General features: G+C 36.1%; 1 protein-coding gene across 1 annotated transcript in view; it reads right to left on the bottom strand.

Moving 5' to 3' along the window:
* MEOX1 (mesenchyme homeobox 1) overlaps positions 1–17,096 on the bottom strand; it is a 69,138-nt gene extending 52,042 nt beyond the window's left edge. Inside the window, exon 1 of the mRNA XM_056548223.1 lies at positions 16,438–17,096. Within this exon, the coding sequence (XP_056404198.1) occupies positions 16,438–16,885 (448 nt within the window). The 5' untranslated portion in view covers positions 16,886–17,096. The remainder of the gene's footprint in view (positions 1–16,437) is intronic.
* Positions 17,097–21,159: the final 4,063 nt, after the last annotated feature.

The raw sequence follows: 21,159 nt of genomic DNA, 5'->3' as shown, positions 1-21,159 counted from the left end.
TTCAAAATTTTGTGAAAAATTGGAAAATTGCTGCGGAACTTTGAAGCCCTCTGGTGTCTTCCAAAAGTAAAAACTCATCAATTTTATGATGCAAATATAAAGTAGACATATTGTATATGTGAATAAAAAAAAATTATTTTGAATATCCATTTTCCTTACAAGCAGAGAGCTTCAAAGTTAGAAAAATGCAAAATTTTCAAATTTTTCATCAAATTTTGGGATTTTTCACCAAGAAAGGATGCAAGTTACCACAAAATTTTACCACTAAGTTAAAGTAGAATATGTCACGAAAAAACAATCTCGGAATCAGAATGATAACTAAAAGCATTCCAGAGTTATTAATGTTTAAAGTGACAGTGGTCAGAATTGCAAAAAATGAGGTGAAAAAGGGCTCAGTCCTTAAGGGGTTAAGGAACTGGAGAAAATCCCCATAGCAAACATATGCTTTTCTGGACAGTTCCTAAAATGGACAGCAGAGGTCAGCAGAGAGAACTGTGGTCATGACATCACAGGAAATGCATTTCTTTTTTGGATTTCTCTTTAGTATACAGCCCCTAAAAAGTACTGGAAGGATTACAATTTTTTAATAGAAGTGATTTACAAATCTGTTTAACTTTCTGGCCACAGTTGATTTGAAAAAAAAAAAAAGTTTTCCATGGTAGTACCCCTTTAAGGATAGGGAATAAGATGTCTGATCGCAAGGATTCCACCGCAATCACCCTGCATTTGTTTAGAGCATCGGGAGTAGCGCCGCAGGCTCGTGACATCACGGCCATGCCACGCCCGTGAAGTCACGGCCACACCACCTCAATGCAAGTCTATGGGAGGGGGCGTGACGGCCGTCACGCCCCCTCCCATAGACTTGCATTGAGGTGCTGTGGCCGTGACATCACGAGTGGGGCGTGGCCGTGACATCATAAGCCTTCGCTCCGTGCACCGGATGTCTGGGGTGCCGCAGCCGAGATCGCGGGGGTCCCCAGCGGCAGGACCCCCCCCCCCCCCCGCGATCAGACATCTTATCCCTTATCCTTTGGATAGGGGATAAGATGTCTAGGGGTGGAGTACCCCTTAAAGGTGCAGCTCTAATAAAAATAACAAATCCAGCTCTGCTACATCTGTGAGTATGGACCAAGGGGACCATTTCACAATTACAGGCAAAAGAAAATACAAATAATAATTCCTCAAAGACGACGCCACCATTTGGTGTGAAATTGGTTGCAAATCATGAATCTCGGATGCGGCTTCAAACACCTTGGTGGGAGCAGAGAATTCTTTCTCCTTCTTTTATCCGACCTCCTGTTTTCCCAGCAACTTTGTAAGCTGTAAAAACAACAGTTTATCACCTCGGCCCCCATATCACCACCTATCAGATCAGTCCTGGCCCCCCTGGGGTCCCGCACTCACTATCCAAACAATCACTGGCCCTTTTGGCTGCTCAGGATCACAAGCTGTGACTCCCCATGTATTTGCAGCCACACTGATGCCTTTGTTTTTAACAAAAAAATGTAATAATAATAGTAAAAAAAAATAAATATATATATATATATATATATATATATATATATATATATATATATATATATATATATTTATTTATTTATATGTATATATATATATATATATTTTTTTTTTTTTTTTATTATTATTATTATTATTATTAATATATACATACTTGGTATACAATAAAGTTGTAAAAAATAAAAAAATAAAAAAAAATACAATTACAAATAATAAAGAAATATGCTTTGTTGACTCAAGAACACGCACTCTAATTTTCCAAAAAATCTGCCATCATATTATTTCCAGGTTTGGCAAAAGAAACTTCATGATCATTATATATGATGGAGTACGAGCCCATGAAGCATTTGAGGTGCATACAATAAATGAAGGTATTATGTTATGGGATATGTGAAATAGGTCGAACAAAAAAAAATAAAAAAAATAAATAAATAAAATTTAAAAAAAACAATCAATAAATAAAAATAATAATAAATTACAAGCATAAAGTAACAATAGAAAAAGTAAACACAAAATAACAAATAAAAGAGAAAATAAAATTATCATTTTAATTACAATTAAAATTATACATATTGTAGAAATGCTGCGTAACATTATCAATGATGTCATCGGAAACATCAATAAATAACTGTTATTATAAAGATTTCCAGAAAGAAGAGGCTATAGATAAATGAAGGCTCTCAGAGACTGTAATACAGGTGCAGGTGACTTCATTCACAGTATTTCAGAGGTTAAGGAAACAGAAAATAGACGAGTGAAAGGCTCTTATTTTTTTTTCCTTATTTTCTTTATTTATGAATATCTTTGTTTTTCTCATGTTTAACAAGTTGGTTAATGTTTAATATATTTGATGTACTTGATAAAATATGTCCCATTGTTATGGGTTTTGTAGTGATCATATTGTTAGTTACATTTTATTGTGATGTAAGATGGATAGATAGATAGATAGATAGATAGATATGAGATAGACAGATAGATAGATATGAAATAGATAGATAGATATGAGATAGATAGATAGATAGATATGAGATAGATAGATATGAGATAGATAGATAGATAGATACATAGATAGATAGATAGATATGAGATAGATAGATATGAGATAGATAGATAGATAGATACATAGATAGATAGATAGTGTTCAACAAAAAGGACCGCACTCCCGGGGTGTCCACGGGTGCAAGCTGGTCGGGCCCAGGTCAAGAGCCCCCACAAACAGGCAGCAAAGCAAAACAGCAGCACTCCGATTTAGATGAAAGCGTGTCAGGCTTTATTCATCAGATGCCACGACGTTTCAACCGTCTCTCACGGTCTTTGTCAAGGCTTGACAAAGACCGTGAGAGACGGTTGAAACGTCGTGGCATCTGATGAATAAAGCCTGACACGCTTTCATCTAAATCGGAGTGCTGCTGTTTTGCTTTGCTGCCTAGATAGATAGATATGAGATAGATAGATATGAAATAGATAGATATGAGATAGATAGATAGATAGATAGATAGATATGAGATAGATAGATAGCTAGATATGAGATAGATAGATAGATAGATAGATATGAGATAGATAAATAGATAGATAGATATATAGATAGATGGATATGAGATAGACAGATAGATATGAGATAGATAGAAAGATATGAGATAGACTGATATGAGATAAATATGAGGTAGATATGAGATATATAGATAGATATGAGATAGATAGATATGAGATAGATATGAGAGAGATATATAGATAGATAGATATGAGATAGATAGTTATGAGATAGATAGATAGATAGATAGATAGATAGATAGATATGAGATAGTTATCAGATATATAGATATGAGATAGATAGATAGATAGATAGCTAAATCGACAGAAGAGCTATAGAAAGAAGGAAGGAAGGAAGAAAGAAAGACTATAGATAAAAAGATAGATAGATATGATATAGATAGAGAGATAGATAGATATGAGATAGATAGATATAGGATAGATAGATATTAAATAGATAGATAGATAGATAGATAAGAGTTAAATATTAGATAGAAACATAGATAGATAAATAGACTTGTAAATAAATAAATAGAAAGATGATAGATAAATATGACATGGATAGATAGATAGATATGATATAGATAGATAGATAGATATGAGATAGATAGATAGATAGATAGATAGATGTGAGATAGATAGATATGAGATAGATAGATAGATATGAGATAGATAGATAGAAAGATATGAGATAGATATGAGATAGATAGATAGATAGATAGATATGAGATAGATAGATAGATAGATAGATAGATATGAGATAGATAGATAGATAGATATGATACAGATAGATAGATAGATATGAGATAGATAGATATTGATAACTTGGCTTCTAAGATGGAGACAGAGAAGAGGAACATTTACCGCGGCTCCTAATAAGATCTTATAGTTTCTGGTTTTACTAAGGAAGCAGAACCTGTATATATTAGGTCGCTCACTATTATTCCTCCTTATTCCGTAACACAGAAGATATTTCTATGCTGACGTTCACGTCTTTACAAGGGAATAAACCCTCCTTCCTTTGTATATATGGTGGGTCTAGTATGTGCCCATACATTATATGTCCATATGACGTGCTGAGCACTATGTGCGGTATAACACCTCCCCACTAATGGAGCTTTACTCACTAAGTCCCATTAAGAACCATATGTGACTGGGAGCTGCGGCCGCCTGTTAATGGTAATCTGTGATTTACCAAGTGTAATAAAGAAAATCCAGAGAACATTATGTCGGCTCCCAGTTAAACCAATGTCACTTTCTCTACTGCAAGACGATTATTGGGCCAAACCCAAAGGGGGCCAGGGGAGGGGGTCCCCCAAAAGCAGTTCACGCTTTCTGAATGGGAATATATCTAATGAATAAGGACAATGGCAGAAATTGCTGCAACTTATCTGCCACATGTGAATACATCCTAAATATTCAGAAAATCTCCAACAAACCTGCAGCAAATGAAAGCAGATGATATTGCAGATATTACACATTTATTGTAGATGGAGGTGCAACAATATATTGTAAAAATACAGCAAAGGGGAGGTAAATAAATGGACATGTTTACACAGGATATATATGCTGCAGATTTTATGTTAGTAAGTCTATGATACATTCTGAAACATATTTACTACATATGAACATTCCCTTATACAGTAAAAAAAGTGCAAAAAATCTTCACAATGTCACAATGTAGCAACAACATCCAATATATATATATTCCTGTTTCAAATGGCTCATAGGCCAGTACTGATTAATGTGCCATTATGAATACACAATCTATCTATCTATCTAGCTCCTATTTATCTATCTCCTATCTATCTATCTATCTATCTATCTCATATCTATCTATCTATCTCCTATCTATCTCATATCTATCTATCTACATATCTATTTATCTATCTATCCATCCATCTATCTATCTCATATCTATCTATCTATCTCATATCTATCTATCTATCTATCTATCCATCTATCTATCTATCTATCTATCTATCTATCTATCTATCTATCTATCCATCTATCTATCTATCTATCTATCTCATATCTATCTATCTATCTATCTCCTATTTATCTATCTCCTATCTATCTATCTATCTATCTATCTCCTATCTATCTATCTACATATCTATTTATCTATCTATCCATCCATCTATCTATCTCATATCTATCTATCTATCTATCTATCTATCTATCCATCTATCTATCCATCTATCTATCTATCTACATATCTATTTATCTATCTATCCACCCTGTGCTATCTATCTATCTATCTATCTACATATCTATTTATCTATCTATCTCATATCTATCTATCTCATATCTATCTATCTACATATCTATTTATCTATCTATCCATCCTGTGCTATCTATCTATCTATCTATCTATCTATCTATCTATCTATCTATCTATCTCATATCTATCTATCTATCTATCTATCTATCTATCTCCTATTTATCTATCTCCTATCTATCTATCTCCTATCTATCTCATATCTATCTATCTACATATCTATTTATCTATCTATCCATCCATCTATCTATCTCATATCTATCTATCTATCTATCTATCTCATATCTATCTATCTATCCATCTATCTATCTATCTATCTATCTATCTATCTACATATCTATTTATCTATCTATCCATCCTGTGCTATCTATCTATCTATCTATCTATCTATCTATCTATCTATCTATCTATCTACATATCTATTTATCTATCTATCCATCCATCTATCTATCTCATATCTATCTATCTCATATCTATCTATCTATCTATCTATCTATCTCATATCTATCTATCTATCTATCTATCTCATATCTATCTCATATCTATCTATCTCATATCTATCTCATATCTATCTATCTCATATCTATCTATCTATCTCGTATCTATCTATCTACATATCTATTTATCTATCTATCCATCCTGTGCTTAGGGAGTTTGCATTATTGCCATGAAGAATATAATGGAGGGCAGAACATAGCACTGGACTATGAATTCCCTTTTGTATTTATGGTCTATTCACAAGAACAGTATCCTTTGTATATTTGATGCGCAGGATTTGAAGCTGCAGATGTGTGTTCAGTCATTTAGTTTACATTGAAATCTGCTGCTTTAAAGGGGTACTCTGGTGAAAAACATTTTTTTCTTAAATCAACTGGTGCCAGAACGTTTAGCAGATTTTTTAATTACTTATATTTAATCCTTCCAGTACTTATCAGCTGCTGTATGCTACTATGCTACAGAGGAAGTTCTTTTCTTTTTAAATTTCCTTTCTGTCTGACCACAGTGCTCTCTGCTGGCACCTCTGTCCATTTTAGGAATTGGAATTGGACAGTTCCTGATATAGGGGGCAGCAGAGAGCACTTTGGTCTGACAGAAAAGAAATTCAAAAAGAAAAGAATTTCCTCTGTAGTATTCAGCAGCTGATAAGTACTGGAAGGATTAAGATTTTGTAAATAAAAGTAATTTACAAATCTGTTTAATGTTCTGGCACCAGTTGATTAAAAAAAGAAAAAAAAAGTTTTTCACCGGAGTATCCCTTTTAATGCTCTCTGTTATCAGCTTCTTTAAAAGGGTACTCCCCTGGAAAATCAACTGATGCCAGAAAGTTGAACAGATTTGTAAATGACATCTATTAAAAATTTTTTAATCCTGCCTGTACTTATCAGCTGCTGTATGCTCCACAGGAAGTTCTTTTCTTTTTAAATTTCCTTTATGTCTGACCACAATGCTCTCTGCTGACACCTCTGTCCATTTTAGGAACTGGCCAGAGCAGGAGAGGCATGATATGGGGATGTGCTTCTTCTCTGGGCAGTTCCTGACTTGGACAGAGGTGTCAGCAGAGAGCCCTGTGGTCAGACATAAAGGAAATTCAAAAAGAAAAGAACTTCATGTGGATCATACAGCAGCTGATAAGTACTGGAAGGGTTAAGATTTTTAAACAGAAGTAATTTACAAATTTGTTTAACCTTCTGTCACCAGTTGATTTAAAACAAAATGTTTTTCAGTGGAGTACCCCTTTAAGCTTTGTTCAGGCTTTTGTGGTGCAAATACATCTTCCTCTACTATAAAGGCATCTGGGAACCTCTAAAAACATTTTTTATACATAGAGAAGATGATTTTTGGGTTTGGTTCATAAATAAACTCAGACTACAGGCTACAGACAGATTTACAGCAACCTGGGGTCTGCAGCTGAAATGTGACTGTGGGTGGTTCAGTAAGTCACAGTATTGGACCTGAGCCTGTAGGGAGGATAATGTGTTATCAATGATGGCGTCACGGACAGGTGAACCCTTGTGCAGCAATGAGTCTGAATTCTCGTCTTCATATAATGTAATATAATGTGTTTCCCAACCAGGGTGCCTCCAGCTGTTGCACAACTACAATTTTCAGCATGCCCGGACAGCCTTTGGTTAGAAAGGTTTAGAGAGGTTTTGTTTCTTTATTTGCATTAATATGCACATAGTATATATATATATATATATATATATATATATATATATATATATACACAGTCTACATAATCATGTATAGAAACATAGAATGTGTGATAAAAAACATTCAGCCCATCTGGTCTGCCCAATATTCTGAATACTATCAATAAACCCTGACCATATCTTATATGAAAGCTAGCCTTATGCCTATCCCTATCTTATATGGAGGATAGCCTTATGCCTATCCCTATCTTATATGAAGGATAGCCTTATGCCTATCTCTATCTTATATGAGGGATAGCCTTATGTCTATCCCTATCTTATATGAAGGATAGCCTTATGCCTATCCCTATCTTATATGAAGGATAGCCTTATGTCTATCCCTATCTTATATGAAGGATAGCCTTATACCTATCCCTATCTTATATGAAGGATAGCCTTATGCATATCCCTATCTTATATGAAGGATAGCCTTATGCCTATCCCTATCTTATATGAAGGATAGCCTTATGCCTATCCCTATCTTATATGAAGGATAGCCTTATGTCTATATCTATCTTATATGAAGGATAGCCTTATGTCTATCCCTATCTTATATGAAGGAAAGTCTTATACCTATCTCTATCTTATATGAGGGATATTCGTATGCCTATCTCTATCTTATATGAAGGATAGCCTTATGCCTATCCCTATCTTATATGAAAGCTAGCCTTATGCCTATCCCTATCTTATATGAAGGATATCCTTATGCCTATCCCTATCTTATATGAAGGAAAGTCTTATACCTATCCCTATCTTATATGAAGAACAGCCTTATGCCTATCTCCATCTTATATGAAGGATAGCCTTATGCCTATCCCTATCTTATATGAAGGATAGCCTTATGTCTATCTCTATCTTATATGAAGGATAGCCTTATGCCTATCCCTATCTTATATGAAGGATAGCCTTATCCCTATCCCTATGTTATATGAAGGAAAGTCTTATGCCTATCCCTATCTTATATGGAGGATAGCCTTATACCTATCCCTATCTTATATGAAGAATAGCCTTATGCCTATCCCTGTCTTATATGAAGGATAGCCTTATACCTATCCCTATCTTATATGAAGAATAGCCTTATGCCTATCCCTGTCTTATATGAAGGATAGCCTTGTGCCTATCTCTATCTTATATGAAGCGAGAGAGGGAGAAAAAATGCAGAAGTGGCGCTGGTAGTGCAGTTATTCCCAGATAATATGGGATACAGGTTAGGATATAGGGATATTTTGCTCACCTTTTTGTGGTATGCGGGCAGGCACAACACTGATTAGCGTTTGCAGAAGTATTGAACTGTCAGGAGGTATTCCACCTGAAGAAGAAGGTGTAACCTTTGAAATGTGTTGTCCATGCTGTAAACTGCCATTCTTAACCCATTAAAGAAGGCATTGATATACAGATCTGAAGTCTCCGGGAATGCGCCTTTTGAGCCAAATAGTCAGATTTTTCCCCTGGTCCAGAGGTCAGCCCTGCCAGGCTGCCCTCTTTCCAGCTGTTCCCTTCTGTATCTTATATGAAGAATAGCCTTATGCCTATCCCTATCTTATATGAAGGATAGCCTTATGCCTATCCCTATCTTATATGAAAGATATCCTTATGCCTATCCCTATCTTATATGAAGGGTAGCCTTATGCCTATCCCTATCTTATATGAAGGATAGCCTTATATCTATCCCTATCTTATATGAAGGATAACCTTATGCCTATCCCTATCTTATATGAAGGGTAGCCTTATGCCTATCCCTATCTTATATGAAGGATAGCCTTATGCCTATCCCTATCTTATATGAAGGATAGCCTTATGCCTATCCCTATCTTATATGAAGGATAGCCTTATGCCTATCCCTATCTTATATGAAGGATAGCCTTATATCTATCCCTATCTTATATGAAGGATAGCCTTATGCCTATCCCTATCTTATATGAAGGATAGTCTTATGCCTATCCCTATCTTATATGAAGTATAACCTTATGCCTATCTCTATCTTATATGAAGTATAACCTTATGCCTATCCCTATCTTATATGAAAGATATCCTTATGCCTATCCCTATCTTATATGAAGGATAGCCTTATGCCTATCCCTATCTTATATGAAGGATAGCCTTATGCCTATCCCTATCTTATATGAAGTATAACCTTATGCCTATCCCTATCTTATATGAAGGGTAGCCTTGTGCCTATCTCTATCTTATATGAAGGATAGCCTTATACCTATCCCTATCTTATATGAAGGATAGCCTTATGTCTAACCACTTCTGCAGGAAGGCTATTCCATATATCCACTACTCTTGATATTACTGCAGAAACCTCCCCCCTCTATATATAACACTATGTCCTCTATATAACACTATATCCTCTATATATAACACCTTGTCCTCTATATATAACACTTTATCCTCTATATATAATACTATGTCCTCTATATATAACACTATGTCCTCTATATATATAGCACCTTGTCCTCTATATATAACACTTTATCCTCTATATATAATACTATGTCCTCTATATATAATACTATGTCCTCTATATATAACACCTTGTCCTCTATATAACACTATGTCCTCTATATATAACACTATGTCCTCTATATATAACACCATGTCCTCTATATATAACACTATGTCCTCTATATATAACACTATGTCCTCTATATATATAACACCTTGTCCTCTATATATAACACTATATCCTCTATATATAATACTATGTCCTCTATATATAACACCTTGTCCTCTATATAACACTATGTCCTCTATATATAACACTATGTCCTCTATATATAACACCATGTCCTCTATATATAACACCATGTCCTCTTGTGGTAGTTTTTCTCCTATATAAACCTCCTCTCCTCCTTTATCATGTTGATTCCCTTTATGTCTATAAAAGTTTCTACCATATCCCTTCTGTCTTCTCTTTCCTCCAAGCTATAGAGGCCGATGGCTGTCCGGGCATGCTGGGAGTTGTAGTTTTGCAACATCTGGAGGTCCGCAGGTTGAAGACCACTGCTATAGAGTCTAAAGAATTATTATAGGTATATATATATTAATAGAATCCCAGGGAGATATATTTGGGGATATATACAGTATATACATACACGTCCCATGTGCTCTTACGTGCACACTTTGCATACACTGCATGTCATACATCATAAGTTTACTCCATATATACGTAAAGTGATAGAATCCATAGTAATGCCAAAAGTTCCCTACGATAAGAACGCTGAGTGACTCAAGACCCACCGGAGAAAATGGTGCAATACTGGCGCAACAGTAACCGATACATAAAATAATAAGACTAATAAACTATTAAACAGATTTCGGAAGGGAGACCCTTTTCTTCCTCAGGGGATCTTCCTTTTGAAACGCGTTGCCCGTGTGGTTTTATCAAGAAAATAATTGATTATGTTTATCTGATTCAGAATGAGTTACCAGTAAAGTTTAAGCCGGGGGGGTTGAACCATTTTTCTCCGGTAGTTCTGGGGTCGCTCTTCTGAGGATTTGATTGGATGCCGGCAGCACCGTTTTATACCTGTAAAGTACATATAGGTGTTGTGCTCATGCCAGCATGTTAGGGGTTAACACGTTTAGCGCCTCTCTTGTTCTTCTAATTCTTTTTTTTTGGGTGGAGATTACCACTACCAGCCATGATGATGGGAGGAAATGGTATATTGTTACATAATTCATATTCTTGTTACATTGTTACAGAGTTCATCCTATTGAAGACCAGCGTCCATCAGGTTCAACCTATATTGTATCTCTACTGTGTTGATCCAGAAGAAGGCAAAAATAAATATTAAAAATAAAAAGCCGTATGAGGCTGATGCCAATTGCCCCATACCAGGGTGGAAAAAAAATGTCTTCCTGACTTCAAATATAGAATAAATAAATAAATACATAAGTAAATAAATAAATAAAATAAATAAATAAATAAATACATAAGTAAATAAAAAAATAAAAAAAATAAATAAATAAATACATAAGTAAATAAATAAAAAAATAAAATAAAAAAATAAAATAAATAAAATAAATAAATAAAAACATAAGTAAATAAAAAAATAAAATAAAGAAATAAATAAATATATAAGTAAATAAATAAAATAAATAAAAATAATAATAATAAAAATAATAATAAAATAAATAATATAGTTAAATCAGAATAAACCCCTGGATCAATGTTCTATACCCATAAATCTAGTATCCATAACGGGTAATATTATTACTCTCCAGAAATGTACCATGTATTTCTATTGAACTTCAATATAGTATATACTACTAAGGTGTTCTGGAATGAACTGTGATGGTGGCTTCATAATATATCGTAACATTTTGCATTAGCGATATTTTGTAGCGGTATATTGAACAGAGTTTCCCGACCCATGTGCCTCCAGCTGTTGAATAACGACAACTCCCAGCATGCCCGGACATGCTGGGAGTTGTAGTTTTGCAACAGCTGGAGGTGCACTTGTTTTGATATATATATATATATATATATATATATATATATATATATATATATATGGTGACCCCTCGACCTACGATGGCCCCAACATACGATCATTTCAACATACGATGGCCTCTCAGGGGCAGCATCAACATACGAAGCTTTTGTATGTCGGGGCCATCGCATAAACGGCTATCCGGCAGTGCAGACTGCTTCAGCTACCACCGGATAGCCATTTACGGTGCCCCGTGTGATCCGCTGACGATCACTTACCTGTCCTCGGGGCTCCGGCGCGTCCTCTTCAGGATCCCCTGCATCGTCGGCGCTCTCCATCGTCGTCATCGTCGCTGCGCGCGCCGTCCTGTCATCCAATAGGAGCGGCGTGCGTAACAACGTGATGGCGGCAGCGGAGAGCGCGGATGCCGGGGAAGCAGAGGCCTTGCCAGAGCGTCAGGGACACCCCGGGGACGCGGCGACAGTGATGGAAGGCGACATCCAGGGCAGCGGTGACGGTCCGGAGCGGCGGGGACACGTGAGTATAACTTCCTCTAACAGTGGTCTAAAACCTGCGGACCTCCAGATTTTGCAAAACTACAACACCCAGCATGCCCGGACAGCCAACGGCTGTCCGGGCATGCTGGGTGTTGTAGTTTTGCAACATCTGGAGGTCCGCAGGTTGTAGACCACTGTCCTATACTTTAGATTGCACAGATCCCTCAACATATATACACACACATAATGTAGAAATAATATAATAATTATTATAAAAATAATAAAAAAATTATAATAAATAATAATATAAATAACAATATAAATAATAGTAATAAATAAATAATACATAAAATATATATATATATATATTTTAATGTATTATTTATTTATTATTATTATTTATATTGTTATTTATATTATTATTTATTATAATTATTATTATTATTATTATATTATTTCTACATTATGTGTGTATATATATATATATATATATATATATATATATATATATATATATATACACAGTGGTTCCTCAACATACGAAGGTAATCCGTTCCAAATGGACCATCGTTTGTTGAAACCATCGTATGTTGAGGGATCCGTGCAATGTAAAGTCTAGGACAGTGGTCTACAACCTGCGGACCTCCAGATGTTGCAAAACTAAAACATATATATATATAGAAAAAATAAGCACAGGGCCCCTGTGTATGGACGCTATTCTAGGTTCATCGCAGGTTGCCCACCTTACGTAACAAACCATCAGCGATTTTTAGCGGTGGAACTCATTACCTTATAATAGACAGTATCTGTTTTTAAGGATGACACTAGGCCCCCCCTTACCTCCTAATAACATCCTTAGTAGCATTACACACTCAATAGACAATAAAGATGTCTATTAAAACTCAGGTATTAGTATAATACAGTCATACAGTGGTCATAGATACTGCTACAGACTTGTCCTATAGTAATACGGGACTGTTATACGCTCAGTGGTCCTATGTACTGATACGGTAATACGGTACTGCATGCATAGTAATACAGTAGAATTTCATCCTGTGATGATGTCACACATAGTCCATCGCAGCATTATGATTAATAGTGGTTTAAAAATGTTATTATAATTTGACCAATCTGACCTTCATTTTGACTAATTAAAGGGGTATTCCAGGCCAAAACTTTTTTTTATATATATCAACTAGCTCCGGAAAGTTAAACAGATTTGTAAATTACTTCGATTAAAAAATCTTAATCCTTCCAATAGTTATTAGCTTCTGAAGTTGAGTTGCTGTTTTCTGTCTAACTGCTCTCTGATGACTCACGTCCCAGGAGCTGTGCAGTTCCTATGGGGATATTCTCCCATCATGCACAGCTCCCAGGATGTGACATCATCATTGAGCAGTTAGACAGAAAACTTCAGAAGCTAATAACTATTGGAAGGATTAAGATTTTTTAATAGAAGTAATTTACAAATCTGTTTAACTTTCCGGAGCCAGTTGATATATATAAAAAAGTTTTTGCCTGGAATACCCCTTTAACTAACTAACTAAATAAAATAATAATAATAATTATATATATATATATATATATATATATATATATATATAATAAAATAAAACAAATACTATCTATATATTTATTACATTATATTATGTATATTATATATATATATATATATATATATATATATATATACACACACACACACACACACACACACATATACATATATATATATATATATATATATATATACACACACACACATATACATATATATATATACACACACACATATATATATATATACATGTACACACACACACACACATATATATATATATATTAATTTTTTATTATTATTTTTATTATTATTTTATTTTTATTTATAGTTCTTTTTTTTTCTTTTTTTTTTTACAGAATAATTTTCTAGTAAAACTTCACTCAACAAACAAGAATTGAGCAATGGGAACATTGCGATTTTTGGAATCCTTTTTTCAAAACTTTAACCCTATTGACAGTTCAACGAAGGGTCCGATCCTCGTATAACATTCCAGTATAGAAAATACAATGTGACAGATTTTACAAGGTTAGAAAATCTCCGTAGGGTTGTAGATGGAAACAATATCTTTCTTGCAACGGATGTAACGTGTCTGCGTCAACATAAAAGGTTATGATAAGTTATAAGCGGATGAAGCAATGCGCAGGTGAGATGTGCTGCAACCGGGAAACACGTCGGATTCAGCATTCTGTTTTTCATCAAATTTCCTTAATTGGTCCGAAACGCGTTAGTTTATACTTATTATTATTAATTTGAATTTTATTTTTAATGAATTGTTTATGTTGATTGGACGAGTCACCTGTGTTAATGGATGTTTACTGTAAATTCTTTTTGATTAAATCTGATGTTTTTCAACACGTTACCTGTTTTTTTTTTTTACGGACCGAACATCAAACGAAGAAGAGTTTAATTCGCTGTGTGCCAGTTATTGGAAGTATTTTTTATAGGTGACTGGGGGATTGGCGCAAACTTTGGCTAATGTAGTACGGTCTGCAGTCTATATTAGTATATAGAAGTGTATGTTTTCCTTATATGATGTATGTAACCATCAACATTCTTGGATACACATGTATCACCGAAACGTTCCTTTACGAGGTGAACTATTGGTCTGATAGATGAGTGGTCTCCAAATGGCAGCCCTGCAGGTGTTGCAAAACTACAACTCCCAGCATTCCCGGACAGCCAACGGCTGTCCGGGCATGCTGGGAGTTGTAGTTTTGCAACTCCTGGAGGGCTGCAGTTTGCGGCCCACCGTGTTAAATGGACAATTGCTTATCAATATGTATCAATCGGTCGAGTACCTAAATGGCATCGGTATATATCATAGCCAACAGCTGTCCAGGCATGCTGGGAGTTGTAGTTTTGCAACATTTGGAGGGCTGCAGTTTGAGGCCCACTGTTTTAAATGAATAATTCCTTATCAATATGTATCAGTCGATACCTAAATGGCATCGCTATATCATAGCCAACAGCTGTCCGGGCATGCTGGGAGTTGTAGTTTTGCAACATCTGTCTGGGCATGCTGGAAGTTGTAGTTTTGCAACATCTGTCTGGGCATTGTGGGAGTTGTAGTTTTGCAACATCTGAAGGGCCGCAGTTTGCGGTCCACTGTGTTAAATGGACAATTGCTTATCAATATGTATCAATAGGTCAAGTACCTTAATGGCATCGCTATATCACAGCCAACAGCTGTCCGGGCATGCTGGAAGTTGTAGTTTTGCAACATCTGTCTGGGAATGCTGGGAGTTGTAGTTTTTCAACATCTGGAGGGCCACAGTTTGCGGCCCACCATGTTAAATGACAATTGCTTATCAATACATATCAATAGGTCCTGTAACCAAATGGCATCACTATATCATAGCCAACAGCTGTCCAGGCATGCTGGGAGTTGTAGTTTTGCAACATCTGGAGGGCTGCAGTTTGAGGCCCACCGTGTTAAATGGATAATTGCTTATCAATATGTATCAATCGATACCTAAATGGGATCGCTATATCATAGCCAATGGCTGTCCGGGCATGCTGGAAGTTGTAGTTTTGCAACATCTGTCTGGGCATGCTGGGAGTTGTAGTTTTGCAACATCTGGAGGGCCACAGTTTGCGGCCCACCATGTTAAATGGACAATTGCTTATCAATATATGTATCGAGAGGGGATGTACCTAAACGGCAACGTTATAGCATAGCCAATGGCTGTCCAGGCATGCTGGGAGTTGTAGTTTTGCAACATCTGTCTGGGCATGTTGGGAGTTGTAGTTTTGCAACATCTGGAGGGCCGCAGTTTGCGGCCCACTGTGTTAAATGGACAATTGCTGATCAATACTTATCAATACGTCACATATCTAAATGGCATCGTTATATAAAACAATCGCTTCCAATACAAGAAACAAAGGTCGAAACCCAAGGACCGTAACTGTCCCCTCTTACCTGCCGCGTCTTTTTTCCGCTTTAGACTCTTCTTCTCCGCTTCTTGAGACGTATTGCCGGACACCCCGTATTCTTCATTGATGCACCCTGAGCCGTCCACCAAATTGGGGCTGCTGCTCTCCATTTCCCCCGAACTCAAGCCCAATTCAGGGTTGAGCCGTCGCCGGACTTCGGCGGCCGGAAAGTGCCAGTCCGAGTGGTGAAAGGTGTGATGCTGCTCGGCGTACAGCCTCTCCTCCCGGGGGAAGCTGTGGGGCGCCGTCGCCAAGCACGACGCCGAGAAATCGGGGTACCCCGCATAGTCCGGCTTCTGATGGAAGAAAGAGACTTGCTGGTAAGGGTGCAAGGGCGACGCGGCGTTCAGGTCTCCCTGCGGGTTTCGCATGCACCCCCAGAGCGGGGCACCCGAGTGGCCGCTTCTCATACAGCTACTTGCTGACGGATCCATGGGTAAAGTCGTCGGGTCGGTCGCTGCAAACGTCCGGCTCGATAGCGTCCCCCTCCGATTAAAATAAAAATAAAAAATTCTGAAGTTTCTTCTTCTTCTGTAACTTCTGAGAAAACCGTCGGAGACCTAGTTCACTTCATTGAGAAAACACAAGCATCCTCACCGTACACGTGTGCCGGCCAGACTGACAGGCTGGGGATACTATTGTGCCTAAAAGCTGTGTTGTACTGTATTACCCGGAGGGGGGCAGATCCACTGTTTAAATACTATGCGGAGGGAGAGAGAGAGAGAGGGAGAGAGAGTGACAAGTTTGTGAAGTGAAATATGAGAGAGGGGAGGGAGGGGTTAACACCACACATTGCATCCCTCCAACCAAAGCAAACCAGGGCTACTATTAATCATCAGTAACCTTATAGCCGCATCTAATGGGATTTGCAGATGCAGAGTTTTTATTTTTTTTAAAGATACATTGTCTGTACTGGGACAGAGGAGAGGGCTCATCTCCCCCCCGTAATTCTGCCCCGGCAGGGTTTTATTGCCCTGCTGAACCAAATTCTTCAAATTTAAGGGAAAGTAGAGGCTTGACATAGAGACACATGGCAAATTAACCCCTGCGTGCCCGGCAGTAAACACAACACTGGGACAGCATTAGGGTTTATAAAAAATGTCCAATTCCTGGATGGAGCAAAGAGAATTATCTACCAAAGTGAATTAGGATGATGGAAAAATCTAAGGGGGGGGGGGGGGGGATCTTTCTATCTCATATCTATCTATCTATCTATCTATCTATCTCATATCTATATATCACATATCTATCTGTCTCATATCTTTCTATCTATCTATATCATATCTATCTATCTCATATCTATCTATCTCATATCTATCTATCTCATATCTATCTATCTATATCATATCTATCTATCTCATATCTATCTATCTATCTATCTATCTATCTATCTCATATCTATCTATCTATCTCATATCTATCTAACTATCTCATATCTATCTATCTATCTCATATCTATCTATCTATCTATCTCATATCTATCTATCTCATATCTAACTATCTATCACATATATATCTATGTCATATCTATCTAACTATCTCATATCTATCTATCTATCTATCTATCTCATATCTATCTATCTATCTATCTCATATCTATCTATCTCATATCTATCTATCTATCTATCTATCTATCTATCTATCACATATCTATCTCATATTTATCTATCCATCTATCTATCTCATATCTATCCATCTATCTATCTCATATCTATCTAACTATCTCATATCTATCTATCTATCTCATATCTTTATATCTATCTATATCATATCTATCTATCTCATATCTATCTATCTATCTCATATCTATCTATCTATCTCATATCTATATATCTATCTCATATCTTTCATATCTTTCTATCTATCTATCTATCTATCTATCTCATATCTATCTCATATCTATCTATCTATCTATCTATCTAACTCATATCTATCTATCTCTATCTATCTATCTCATATCTATCTATCTCTATCTATCTCATATTTATCTATCTATCTATCTATCTATCTATTTCATATCTATCTCATATCTATCTATCTATCTCATATCTATCTATCTCATATCTTTCTATCTCATATCCATCTATCTCATATCTATCTATCTCATATGTATCTATCTATCTCATATCTATCTATCTATCTATCTATCTATCTATCTATCTATCTATCTATCTATCTATCTATCTCATATTTATCTATCTATCTATCTCATATCTATCTATCTATCTATCTATCTATCTCATATTTATCTATCTATCTCATATCTATCTATCTATCTGTCTCATATTTATCTATCTATCTCATATCTATCTATCAATCTATCTATCTATCTATCTACCTATCTCCTATCTATCTATCTATCTATCTATCTATCTATCTATCTATCTCTCTCTCTCTCTATCTATCTATCTATCTATCTATCTCCTATCTATCTATCTCATATCTATCTATCTATCTATCTCATATCTATTTATCTCATATCTATCTATCTATCTCATATCTATCTATCTCATATCTATCTATCTCATATCTATATATGTTTCAGATATGTTACATTAATCCTACAACCTTGTGTTTACCTAGTGTTTACCTGTTTTAGCTGATGTGGCAGGTGTTGGTTTTCAGCCATGTTCATTGCCCACAGAATCACAGAAATGATTTCCTACTGCTGCCTTCATGTCCCATGAATCTTCTGGCTTGTTGTAGCCTTGTAATCATCCGGTCTGATCACATGTCTAGACTCCAGCAGCTAAAACTTATAAGTGGGTTGGAGCAAATCCCCATAGCTAAACTCACCTGCTCTGGACAGTTCCTGATATGGACAGAGGTGTCAGCAGAGAGCACTGTGGTCAGACTGGAAAGAACTACACAACTTCCTTTGGAGCATACAGCAGCTGATAAGTACTGGAAGGATTAAGATTTTTAAATAGAAGTCATTTACAAATCTGTTTAACTTTCTGGCACCAGTTGATTTAAAAAAATATCTTGTCCACTGGAGTACCCCTTTAGGAAAGGTCAATACATTGATCTATAGTCAGATATAGCAATGATAGAAATACAGTCATTACGGCAAGCTGTATTTCAATGTCTGCAGAATATTACAGCATTTTATAGCAGTGTTTTCCAAACAGTATGCCTCCAGCTGTTGCAAAACTACAACTCCCAGCATGCCCAGACAGCCGAAGGCTGTCTGGGCATGCTGGGAGTTGTAGTTTTGAAACAGCTGGAGGCACACTGTTTGTAGAACACTGGTTTATAGAGATAGTATATATATCTAGTATTAATGTATTGTGACTTACATTGTATTGTAATCTTACATAAGCGGTAACGTCCATTTATGATTGGTGACATCACCGCTCCCATTACAGCAATATAAGTTTAGGAAGCCAGAAGGAGACCGAAGAACCCCCATAAAAACAAGCTGGAGTTTCCAAGAGGAACCTTTATGGTCTATTCACACGTACAGTATTCTGCGCAGATTATCTGCGCAGGATTTTCTGCTGCAGATTTCAATGTAAACTGAATGACTGAACACAGCTTGAAATCCTGCGCATCAAATCTGTGCAGAATACTGTACGTGTGATTAGACCCTTAACCCCTTAAGGACAATTTAATTTTAACATTTTCGTTTTTTCCTCCTCCCCTTCAAAAAATCATAACTCTTTTATATTTTCATCCACAGACTAGTATGAGGGCTTGTTTTTTGCGCGACCAGTTGTCCGTTGTAATGCCATCACTCACTTTACCAAAAAATGTATGGCGCAACCAAAAAAATACTATTTGTGTGGGGAAATTAAAAAGAAAACCGCAATTTTGCAAATTTTGGAAGGTTTTGTTTTCACGCCGTACAATTTATGGTAAAAATGACAGGTGTTTTTTAATCTCTGGGTCAATACCATTAAAATGATAACCATGATTATACACTTTTCTATTACTGTTGCGCTTTAAAAAAATCGCAAACTTTTTAACCAAATTAGTACATTTAAAATCCCCCTATTTTGAAGACCTATAACTTTTTCATTTTTCCGTATAAGCGGAGGTATGAGGGCTCATTTTTTGCACCATGATCTGTACTTTTTATTAATACCATATTTGCTTATACAAAACTTTATTACATTTTTTATAAATGTTTTGGGGGGAATAAAATGTTATAAAAAAAAGCAGCTATTTTGGACTTTTTTTTTTAAGTTCATGCCGTTCACCGTACGGGATCATTTACATTTTATTTTAATAGTTCGGATATTTACGCACGCGGCGATACCAAATATGTATATAAAATAATTTTTTTTACACTTTTTGGGGGTAAAATAGGGAAAATGGGACAATTTACGTTTTTATTGGGAAGGGGGTTTTCACATTTTTTTACTTTATGTTTTTACTTTTTTTACTTTTATTTTTACACTCTTATAGTCCCCATAGGGGACTATTTATAGCAGCCATTCGATTGCTAATCCTGTTCAGTGATATGTATAGGACACAGCACTGATCAGGGTTATCTGTGATCTTCTGCTCTGGTCTGTGGGAAGGCAGATCAGAGCAGAAGACTCCCGGAAGGCAGCGGAGCCAGGTGAGGGGACCTCCGTCTGCCGTGCAGGATGATCGGATCGCCGCGGCAGCGCTGCGGGCGATCCGATCATCCTGTTAAGTGACCGCAATGCGGCAGATGCCGTGATCTGTATTGATCACCGCATCTGAGAGGTTAATGGCG

The sequence above is a fragment of the Hyla sarda genome, chromosome 12, assembly GCF_029499605.1.
Source record: "Hyla sarda isolate aHylSar1 chromosome 12, aHylSar1.hap1, whole genome shotgun sequence".
Classification (NCBI taxonomy): Eukaryota; Metazoa; Chordata; class Amphibia; order Anura; family Hylidae; genus Hyla; species Hyla sarda.
Note: the sequence above shows the minus strand (reverse complement) of the source record. Positions and strands in the feature narration are given on the sequence as shown.